General features: G+C 35.5%; 1 protein-coding gene across 16 annotated transcripts in view; it reads left to right on the top strand.

Annotated features, from left to right (window-relative positions):
- The window catches only part of ARFIP1 (ARF interacting protein 1), a 127,916-nt gene that overhangs the window by 65,227 nt on the left and 50,647 nt on the right, over positions 1 to 12,042 (top strand). For 14 of the 16 annotated variants that reach the window (XR_016393370.1, XM_089912328.1, XM_089912326.1 and 11 more), the window contains 2 exons: positions 4,492 to 4,587; positions 6,135 to 6,247. Coding sequence is in view for 15 of the 16 variants with exons in the window: in XM_089912328.1 (XP_089768454.1) it covers positions 4,492 to 4,587; positions 6,135 to 6,247 (209 nt within the window). In the remaining variant the exon portion in view is untranslated. The remainder of the gene's footprint in view (positions 1 to 4,491; positions 4,588 to 6,134; positions 6,248 to 12,042) is intronic. The other 2 variants (XM_089912329.1, XM_089912336.1) reach the window with 1 other exon arrangement.

Here is a 12,042-nt window from a genome sequence, read left to right as displayed (position 1 = left end):
TATAATAACATTTTTTAGGTATTCTTTCATTTTCACACAAGTGAAAGAAAGTAAAATCATGTGGAAATTTGGACGTGAAAATGGATCGTTTTCTCAACAGAGCTGTAGTTAAAGTAGTAATAGTTGATGTTCAATGAAGAATTTTAATTTTAATATTGCATTATAATTTCACAAAATAAAAAAGATATCTCCATGCCTTTGTAATCCTTAGCCCTCTTGCAGATAATAGTATTCTATATTTTTATTATACTAATGGCCAATACTTCAGTCAGAAACAACTTATATTTTGGGACTTCCCTGGTGGTCCAGTGGTTAAGACTCTGCGATCCCAATGCAGGGGGGCCTGGGTTTGATCCCTGGTCGGGGAACTAGATCCCACATGCTGCAACTAAAGATCCTGCATGCTGCAACTAAAGATGCCACACACAGCAAAGAAGAGCCCATGTGCTGCAGCTAAGACCCGACGCAGCCAAATGAATAAATAAATATGTTTTTTAAAACCTGTATTTTGAAATATATTCTTTGTTAAATGGATCCTGGAAATAGGCATTTAGGATAACCCAGTATAATATCCTCTGCTCTAGGCTGTAAAATGAGTGGGCTACCTACTGACATTATTTTTTTTTTCGTTTTTCATTCTTATGTTCAGAAAAATAAAGATATAGAAAGGGAGCATACATGTCAGTATCTCCATAGTCATTGCATAGCATTGTGGTGTTATTATCTAGGGGATAACTTTGAATTTGAAAAGGTTGACTGATTGCCTAAAATTATGAGTGCTTAAAGATATAAGGCTTACTTTGCATAATGTGACATCATTTTTGCACCAGTCACCAATTTCCAAATTTAAATGTCAGCATAGAATTAAAAAAAAAAAAACTTTTACAATTAAGATATTCTAAGTATTTTCAGTGAAATTGTTTAGCTGGTGTTTGGTTTTATTCTTTCCCCCTTAATCAGAATAGTATTATACAATAATCGAAATCAGCTGGCCATTGCAACCTGCTGTGCATGAGTGTGAAAATGCCAGTCACTTTCACTTGCTTGTAGATCCATCCTAATCCTTCAAATTGGAATAAAAAATGTTTCATGATAATGGCGGTAATTTACGTCTCTTTGAATTGACTTTGTAAAACACTTTTTAACACAAACTGCGTTGTTTATCAGTATATGAAAAAGATAATCATTCTGCCATACTCAGATTAGCTGAGCATTTATTGGAAAGTTGTAGTTGTTTTAAGTGCCCTTGTTTTTGTTCTGTTTTGTTTTTTATAAATTTATTTATTTTATTTATTTATTTTTGGCTACGTTGGGTCTTTGTTGCTGCGCGCAGGCTTTCTCTACTTGCGGCGAGCGGGGGCTACTCTTCATTGCGGTGTGCAGGCTTCTCATTGTGGTGGCTTCTCTTGTTGCAGAGCACGGGCTCTAGGCACACGGGCTCAGTAGTTGTGGCTCGCGGGCTCTAGAGCGCAGGCTCAGTAGTTGTGGCGCACGGGCTTAGTTGCTCTGCAGCATGTGGGATCTTCCCAGTGCAGGGCTCAAACCCGTGTCCCCTGCATTGGCAGGCGGATTCTTAACCACTGCACCACCAGGGAAGCCTTAAGTGCCCTTATTTGAAGACATACATAGATAAATTGGAATGAGCATGATTTTCTCATGTTTAAAATTTAGGAAATAGGTGTTATGAAAAAATGTTAGGAGTTGGGGCTATGTTAGCTCTCTGGAGAAATGACTGAATGATAACTTTAAATGACTTATTACCATTGACTTTTCCATCTCTAGAGCAAATTTAGAAGAAATGATACTTAAATTCAGCCTAACAACAAGAAATACTGAAATCTGCCCAGCAAATACACTGTAGAATCAATAATAGTAGAAATCTTGAATAAATCAACTCATAAGAGTGAGGTATACTTGGTATCTGAGTTTTGTTTTAATGGGGTTTTGATCATTGCATACACATATTCATATTCCTAGATTTCTGCTGTTAAGAGAAAACAGAGCAAACTCCCCAAATTTAGTCAATTAGCAAAAACATAGAGTTTTAAGAATTATTTTTTGTTGGAATGATTTACTTATTTATTGTGAATGATTTTAGTAACTAATTGAGTCTAAATTAGTGGTTTAAAGGGTTGAAGATACAGAGAATAATTACCCTTGAGCAAACAGTTGAAGGTACACACTTACCTCAGCACCATGTCTTTTGCTACTTTAGTTTGGAAAGTTCTGTATCATTTGTTACATATATTATACATATCTCATGTTATGTCATGGGATTATCTCTTATGTAAGATTAATAAACAGTGATAACCAGAACAACAGAGCTCTGTTCCTGGGATCATCAAGAAATGGAACTACAGTAGTCCTCTTTTATTTAACACTTCCTCATATAATAGAAACCCTTGTGCCTTGGATAGTAGAGATAGTCTTTGTTTAAAATGGTGATTGAACTGGATAACATTAAATGCCTTCCAACTCAACAAGTAATTTATGGATTCGTGTTTTCTGTATTGAATTTAATAATGGAGACATTATGGTGTGGATTTGGAACATCTGAGTCTCTAATAAGAAGCAGTTTTAACCTCTCTGCACCTCATTTCTCCTGTAGTTTAATGTCAGACTAGTTGGTTTCCGTTGTCCCTTCCAATTTTCTTGTTTTGTTTTTTTGTTTATTTGTTTTGGCCGAGCGGCATGTGGGATCTTAGTTCCCTGACCAGGGATTGAACCCGTGACCTCTGCATTGGGAGCGCACAGTCTTAACCACTGGACCACCAAGGAAGTCCCCTTCCAGTTTTAAATTTTATGGCTCAACAGATTTTTTTTTTTTTAAAAGACAGGTATCTCTCACTTTGAAAGGTAGCACCAGCCTATTTAGATCTATTGCATGTTTGGATTTTAACATTAGATCCAGTCCAGATTAAGGTTTTCATATTATTAAACCTGGTGGCTGTTTCTGATCAGAACTTAGTATATCTGGGATATGAGAAAGTTGACGTTGATTCTTACTAGAAAATTTTAATTATAAATTTTGATACATTATGTGTTTTTTAGAGAACTGGGAAAGAGTGTAGTTGAAATAAAATTATCTTATAAACATTAAAATATACTCAGCTAAATGTGGAAGGATGTTAATAATTTTTTCAACTTCTTTTTAATTATCACTTCCCTAAAGATATATAGCCTTTAGAATTTAAAATAAAGAAATCAGTTGAAGCTAATTTTCTTTAGTTTTCTTAGTTTAATGCTGGCCATTAGCAACAATGTTGGGTAGTCAGTTTTTCTTATTTTATAGGTAACTGAGGCTCAGAGACCTTAAGTAATTTGCCAGGGTGTTACTGGCAAATTACTGATACTAAAATATTGATACTATGTGGTTAAATAGAGCCAGAATTTCAAGCCCAGAGTTAGAATTTAAAACTCAGTTGTGTTTCACTCAGAAATTGTGTTCTTTCCTCTGGTTCTCAAGCTTAGTTGTGTTTGAGAATAGCCTAAGTAGCTTTTAAAAAACTACAGTTGCCTAATGTGCAGCATGGTGACTATAGTTAATAATAAAGTATACTTGAAATCTGCTAAGAGAATAGATCTCAAGTTTTTTCACCACGCACACAAAAGAGGTAACTATGTGAGGTGATGGATGTAATCATTTCACAATGTATACATATATCAAAACATCACTTTGTACACCTTAAATATATACAATTTTTATTTACCTAATAAATAAATGAAAACTAAAAATCAATCGAATAAAAAAGATAAACCTGGCAAAAAAGAAAAAAAAAAGCCCTACAGATACCTGTTTCACTGATAATCAGAAGATTTTATGGAGTGTCTCAGGTATGTTTTAAAAGCTTCAGAAGTAATGCTTATGATTAATCGGAATAACACTCTGTATTAGCACTTCTAAAGCTTAAAAAAAACATGCAGATCACCTGAGGATCTTGTGAAAATGCAGATTCTGGTTCAGTAGATTTGTGGCAGGGCCTGAGTTTTGCATTTCTGGTGAGCTTCCAGGTGACATAATTGATGGAGACCCCTTGCATCCATACTGTGAGTAGCAGTGACCTACACTATGTGATATTTGATATATGATATGAAAATGTTGGCTACAATTTCTGTGAAGGCTGTGATTCATTCACATTTCTATGAATTTTAATTTTAAATTTGATACAGTGTTACGTGCCTTTGGATTTCTACTTGAAGAGCTTTCCTCCCTATGTTAGAGTAGCAAGTGATAAAATATTTACTTAAGCTTTAAATCATTCAGCTGTGGGACTCTAATCACATTCTTTTAATTGATTTGGAAACTAAGAACTCAGTCTGGTAGCATCCATTTATTATTAGTCCATTTCTGCAAGAAAACCAGTATATTAATTCTAGCTTTTAATCCTAGCTTTTGAATATCTTAAAGAAAATGTCAGTACACCTATATTCAAAATGTAAGTATGTGGAGGAAGAAAAGGATTTTCACAGTGAAATGTCTGCCCTTTTCAGGTTCCCCAGCACCACCACTGCCATCTGTTATGTCTCCTAGCAGGGTGGCAGCTAGTCGACTGGCTCAACAAGGAAGTGATTTAATTGTTCCTGCAGGTATTCACTGCACTGATTGGATAAAGCCCTTCTTGCTACTGCTGAAACTAAACTAATTCACTCAGTTTCTTATCACTTGCTTTATATTCTTAGGTGTGTGTTATTCTGGCTGTTTTGGTGGCTACTTTTTTTTTTTTTAACAATAAGGAAAATAATCTTTCTAGCCATAGCTTATCTTTCTGGCTTTTCAAAGTTTATTAGGCTCTATTTCAAACCCGAAATTTAATTTACCTTACGATTAAAAAACACTGTAAAATTGATTCATTTTAAATCATCCTCTCTTTGCTCTGGACAATGTTGGTTTACTTATTTGATCCTAAACTGCTCTGCACTTTAATATTGCTGGACTATAAAAACAGGGAAAAAATAAACTTTGTATTTCTTTTTACATGAAATGTTAATATTTTGTTTCTGTGAGAATTTTGTAAATTCTTAAATGTGTTTGATTTTGTATGCTGTTCTCTTTCTTAGATTGTGGTAAAGCTGTGGTAAAGGCTGGGCTGGCTAGAGGAGTGAGAAAAGAAATTTTTGCTGACTGTAACCTTTTACAGCCATTTTATAAAACATTTTCTCTTGTCTTCTTCTCATTGTTATTTTAAAACTATTATGAAGTTTCTATCCCAAGTCATTAGCATCACACATGTTTATTAAATACTTTCTTCTGGGCTTCCCTGGTGGTGCAGTGGTTGAGAGGCCGCCTGCCGATGCAGGGGACACGGGTTCGTGCCCCAGTCCGGGAAGATCCCACATGCCGCGGAGCAGCTGGGCCCCGTGAGCCATGGCTGCTAAGCCTGCGCGTCCGGAGCCTGTGCTCCGCAACGGGAGAGGCCACAACAGTGAGAGGCCCGCATAACGCAAAAATAAAAAAAAAAATTTTCTTCTACGAAAAATATTTTACTATTAGGAACTATATAGTTGTAGAGTTGCTTTTATGTCATAATTTCTTGATTGTTGGAGCAATGCATTATCAGGGCTTTATACTGCCTGTATTAATTATGGCTTTTTTGGGAAGTGGGGGGTTCTCTTGAGAAAAAACGAAGTACAGTCTAGGTCTTGTTGTAACACAGCCTCTTATACTAGTGGTAAGATATTTTTAATGACTTTAAAATTATAGTGTTTTTAAATCCTCCAAAATTACAGTAACATTGTATTGTTGCTCTCTTCTGTATAGTATAGTGAAAGGAGATCACTGTGAACAGTGCGTGGCCTTTCAGATTTTCACTGACAGTTTTTTTTAGAATCATTAGGTTATAAGATTAATTGTGGAAAATTTATTTTTCTTGAAGTAAACAGCAATGTATTTAGAGAAGAAGGCCGGTTGCAGGATTTGTTTTTAAGAAGGTGGACAAACCTCAGAAATATATTTTTTTAAGTGTTAGGAAATTATCCTCAAAATGATTCCAGGAAGTTCTAGTCCTTCACCTTGTGGGGACTTTTTTATTTCTTTAAACGCATAAGTAGTTTAATTTGAACAGCATCAGTGTTTTGTTTTCTTTCTACTTGTCTTTATCTGGTTTGCATTTTTATCTTTTGTTCTAATCTTATAGGTGGCCAGAGAACGCAGACAAAAGGTGGACCAGTTATTCTAGCAGATGAAACTAAAAATCCTGCAATGGAAAAGTTAGAACTTGTTAGAAAATGGAGTCTAAATACCTACAAGGTTTGTAATTTTTTTTTTAAAATTTTGTACCCTATCTGGCTCTAAGAATTTTCATTTGTATGTTATTCAAATTATTATTTTGCAATTATATGAATATATAGGAGAGAATAATGCTATTTAAACATAAATATACAATTAGAAAATTAAGTATTTTGTCTTATTGATCTTGGCATAAATGTATTTTAAAAAGTCAGTAGCAAGAGTTTAAAAAAAAGCTACTAAAGTTCTTACTAATTGACGGATAACACATAGTTGAAGAAGAAGTACAGTGCCTGGGAGGGAGCACATTTAGCTGTATACAGAGCTGCTCTAGATATGTTTGTCACAATCTGCAGGTTTTTGATACTTTATAGCAGCTGAATGTCAAAAGAGGTATATTAGTTTTCCAAAGTTTGGAATTCTCTGATTTATTGTAATAACTAAGCACTAACTGTGCACACAGCAAATGAGTTGGATTTCAGAAGTTTATTGTTGTTAGTTGTATTGTTTCAGAGTAATTGTTGGTTATTTTTTTTATGTTCTCATAAAACAAATAAGCAAATTATTTAATCTATACTATATTTGATGTATTACAAATAGATAAGCCCCAAATCCACTTAGTACCTTCAAATCTTAACAGGGACAAGATGGTAGAATTCATAGAATAGTTAAGTGGGTGAAAGCCCTAGCAGTTCAAGTTAGAGCATTAGCCTTAACACTGGCTGTATTTGTGAATTGGTAGTGGGCCTAGTGGTTTGTAAGTCGGGAATTGTCTGTATTTTTATACGGAGTCTCTTATGTGTCTTCTAAAGAGTAATACAAAAGCGAATTTATTCTTTCAGTTAGTATTTTTAAAGTATGATCTGCAGTTTTCTACAAAAGTACAGGTATTCTTAAGTTGGTAAAAGTGCCCTGAAACTGCTACATGAATCTTTCCAAAAAAGTATTTAGTTCATGTCAGTGTAGAACTGAGAAATGCCAGTGGTAGCCGTCAAAAAGGCATCAGTGGATGCCTGCGAAACTGTTCCCACTCAGGACATTCTGTTTACTCATTGCCCCTTTTGTTCTCAAGGACATGGATTCTCTCATTCCATGTATTGTTTTTCCCATTGTATTCCCTCATATCACAACAGTTCAACCAAATATTCAAATGTCTACTTCATCTTCTCGCTGATTCCACGTATCTAGTTAATTATTAAATGGATTCTGCGTCTTTAATATTCTTTGACTTTATACCCTCGTCTCCATCTCACCCTTCACAGCCATATGATTACTCTCTCACATTACTGTAGTAGCTTCTTGACAAATTCTCTTAGCCTACATATTCTGCTCTGCCTGACATGGTTCATTCTTGCTTAAAATCCTTCACTCGATCCCCATTGTCTTTAGAACAGCATGAATCTGACCCCATCTACCTTTCCAACTTCATCTCCTGCTGCTCTTCTCTTCACCCAGGGATCCAGTGATCCACACCAGATTATCCAGATATTTCCTAAACAAGCTGTGCTTTCTCACACCTCTACTACTTTGTTCACAGGGCTGTATTTGCCTACTGCTTGGAATTCCCCTTCATGCTCCCTTTCATTCCACTTGTTTATCTTTCATACCAGACTGAGCTCCATTCATTTATTTATTAAATTCTGTTCAGCCATTCCTTTGTTCATTTATTCCTGAAATTTGACTCTAACCATTGGCATTCTCTATCCACACATTTGGAGCCTAAAGAATACAGGCCTTATTTCTGAACTAAATCCTAGTAATTTTACAGATTACCAAATTAAATTTTTCTCATTTTAGCCTTCCTCTCTTATGTCATTTAGTTTGTGTTTTCCTTGTTCTTTATCTTTTTTTTTTCCTATATGTGTGTGTTTATCATGTATTCCTTTTCTTCTGTCTTTTACCTCTTCAATAATCTGAGTTGAATCATTAAGATTCCAGTTATCTCTACATTAACATACCACATTCAGACTTTCTGTTAATAAAAATGACCAGTCTTCATAATGTGTACACATGGCATAGTACTATGTGAAAGAGTTATTCTCTTCAGAGTGATCACTTTATTTTTAGCTGAAACTTTTTTTCATTAGAAAAGTTTGGATATCTCAGTCTAAGTCCAAAGAGAGAAAGTGATTACATGATTTTATGAAGTTTGTAGCCCAGTGTGTCTGGGCTGACATACGACGCTCTATTCTTGTGGCTTTTTGACCTTTTTGGTCCAAATTGTGAGCTGATATAGGACATTCGTTGTCATTTGGATAATCCTTCAAGTATTGATTCTGATTTGGGTGAATTAGGACTTTGCTTGTTATCCATCATACTCTTGAGGACCTTGATTCTGGCTATGGCTTTGATCCTTTCTTTCTTGGACTTCAGTTCCTACATGATTTCTAACTTTAATTTCTTCTGCCTGTTTCTGTTCTCTAGCAAACACTTTAAGGCTTTTCCTAAAAGAGAATATTAGCACCTCCTTTACTGGTTGTTAATTTTGGCTCCAAGAGCAGTCTGGTGATTAAAACCAAATATGTAATAGGAGTGATTTTAAGTTTAGGCCTTGAACCTATCTTCTTAAATATTATTATTATTAATTTATTTACTCATTTATAGCTGTGTTGGGTCTTCATGGCTGCGCGCAGGCTTTTTCTAGTTGCAGCGAGCAGGGGCTACACTTCATGAGCATGCACAGGCTTCTCATTGCGGTGGCTTCTCTTGTTGTGGAGCCACAGGCTCTAGGTGCGCAGGCTTCAGTAGTTGTGGCACGCGGGCTTCAGCAGTTGTGGCTCGTGGGATCTAGAGTGCAGGCTCAGTAGTTATGGCACATGGACTTAGTTGCTCTGCAGCATGTGGGATCTTCCCGGACCAGGGCTCGAACCCATGTCCCCTGTATTGGCAGGAAGATTCTTAACGACTGCACCACCAGAGGAGTCCTTTAAATATTATTTTAATCTACCTGATTTTATTCACACACTTTGAATACAAAATTTATTTATTTTCTTATTTATTCTCATCTGCAAGAACAGTTGTGAATAATGAACTCTGGTTTATCATTTTTTTTTTCTTTGTATTTTCCTAGTGTTAACTAGGGTCCTTTTAGAAGTCCATCTTATTTTTTTAAGAATAATCTCTGTTTCAGCATTCAGACCTGTTTGGCATCTTTTCTAAACATTAAATGTTTCTTAAAAATGTTTTAAGAATGTGCCACCAGTATTCACACCTTTATCAAGTTAATATTTGTTGTCTTAAAGCCAGTATCTTTAAAACTTTCATTCCCATTTTTCTTATCATATTACCTTCTTTATTTACTTCTTGATCTGTCTCCCCTGTTCAATTTCTAGTATTTCCTTTTATGCTCCCTTTTTCCCTATCCTTCACTCTTAATAACTCTTTTAATGTAATATCTATCAGTTGCTGCCATGAAATTATTCTTTTCCTTGTACTTAAATTGTTTTATTCCTTTTTTTTTTTTTTTTTGCATTATACAAAAGCTCTGGTGCTATTTAAATACTAGTAGTACCCAGTGACTATCTTGTAAATTCATGACCTATATGGTGGTGATTTACGGTATTTTATACACTGTTTATCATTATATTATCTTCCCCCAAGTAGGAGATCTATGTAGAACAATAACTTACTTTTGCTTCTTCCTGCCCCTTTAATTTTGTTCCATTTGTCCTATTATTTTCAAAATGAATTCGTTTTTTTCTTTTTTTTTTTAACATCTTTATTGGAGTATAATTGCTTTACATTGTTGTGTTAGTTTCTGCTGTATAACAAGTGAATCAGCAATACATGTACATATATGCCCATATCCCCTCCCTCTTGTGTCTCCCTCCCACCCCTCTAGGTGGTCACAAAGCAACGAGGTCATCTCTCTGTGCTATGCGGCTGCTTCCCACTAGCTATCTATCTTACATTTGGCAGTGTATATATGTCAGTGCAGCTCTCTCACTTCTTCCCAGCTTACGCTTACCCCTCCCCATGTCCTCAAGTCCATTTTCTACGTCTGCGTCTTTATTCCTGTCCTGCCCCTAGGTTTTTCAGAACCATTTTTTTTTTAGATTCCGTATATATGTGTTAGCATACAGTATTTGTTTTTCTCTTTCTGACTTACTTCACTCTGTATGACAGACTCTAGGTCCATCCACCTCACTACAAATAACTCAATTTCCTTTCTTTTTATGGCTGAGTAATATTCCATTGTATATATGTGCCACATCTTCTTTACCCATTCATCTGTTGATGGACACTTAGGTTGCTTCAGTGTTCTGGCTATTGTAAATAGAGCTGCAATGAACATTGTGGTACATGACTCTTTTTGAATTATGTTTTTCTCAGGGTATATGCCCAGTAGTGGGATTGCTGGGTCATATGGTAGTTCTATTTTTAGTTTTTTAAGGAACCTCCATACTGTTCTCCATAGTGGCGGTATCAACTTACAGTCCCACCAGCAGTGCAAGAGGGTTCCCTTTTCTCCACACCCTCTCCAGCATTTCTCGTTTGTAGATTTTTTGATGATGGCTATTCTGACTGGTGTGAGGTGATACCACATTGTAGTTTTGATTTTCATTCCTCTAATGTTTAGTGATGTTGAGCATCCTTTCATGTGTTTGTTGACAATCTGTATGTCTTCTTTGGAGAAATGTCTGTTTACATCTTCTGCCCATTTTTGGATTGGGTTGTTTGTTTTTTTGATATTGAGCTTCATGAGCTGCTTGTAAATTTTGGAGATTAATCCTTTGTCAGTTGCTTCATTTGCAAATATTTTCTCCCATTCTGAGGGTTGTCTTTTGGTCTTGTTTATGGTTTCCTTTGCTGTGCAAAAGCTTTGAAGTTTCATTAGGTCCCATTTGTTTATTTTTGTTTTTATTTCCATTTCTCTAGGAGGTGGGTCAAAAAGAATCTTGCTGTGATTTATGTCAGAGTGTTCTGCCTATGTTTTCCTCTAAGAGTTTGATAGTTTCTGGCCTTACATTTAGGTCTTTAATGCATTTTGAGCTTATTTTTGTGTATGGTGTTAGGGAATGTTCTAATCTCATACTTTTACATGTACCTGTCCAGTTTTCCCAGCACCACTTACTGAAGAGGCTGTCTTTTCTCCACTGTATATTCTTGCCTCCTTTATCAAAAATAAGGTGACCATATGTGCGTGGGTTTATCTCTGGGCTTTCTGTCCTCTTCCATTGATCTGTATTTCTGTTTTTGTGCCAGTACCATACTGTCTTGGTTACTGTAGCTTTGTGGTATAGTCTGAAGTCAGGGAGCCTGATTCCTCCAGCTCCATTTTTCATTCTCAAGATTGCTTTGGCTGTTCGGGGTCTTTTGTGTTTCCATACAAATTGTGAAATTTTTTGTTCGAGTTCTGTGAAAAATGCCAGTGGTATTTTGATAGAGATTGCATTAAATCTGTAGATTGCTTTGGGTAGTAGAGTCATTTTCACAGTGTTGATTCTTGCAATCCAAGAACATGGTATATCTCTCCATCTATTTGTATCATCTTTAATTTCTTTCATCAGTGTCTTACAATTTTCTGCATACAGGTCGTTTGTCTCCTTACGTAGGTTTATTCCTAGATATTTTATTCTTTTTGTTGCAATGGTAAATGGGAGTGTTTTCTTAATTTCATTTTCAGATTTTTCATTATTAATATGTAGGAATGCCAGAGATTTATGTGCATTAATTTTGTATCCTGCTACTTTACCAAATTGATTGATTAGCTCTAGTAATTTTCTGGTAGCATCTTTGGGATTCTCTATGTATAGTATCATGTCATCTGCAAACAGTGACAGCTTTGCTTCTTCTTTTCCGATTTGCATTCCTTT

Source organism: Delphinapterus leucas, chromosome 5 (assembly GCF_059928025.1).
Source record: "Delphinapterus leucas isolate spDelLeu-1000000601 "Yukka" chromosome 5, BTC_Dleu_Yukka2, whole genome shotgun sequence".
NCBI classification, from domain to species: domain Eukaryota; kingdom Metazoa; phylum Chordata; class Mammalia; order Artiodactyla; family Monodontidae; genus Delphinapterus; species Delphinapterus leucas.
The sequence above is the reverse complement of the archived record's forward strand: the minus strand, read 5'-3'. Positions and strand labels throughout refer to the sequence as shown.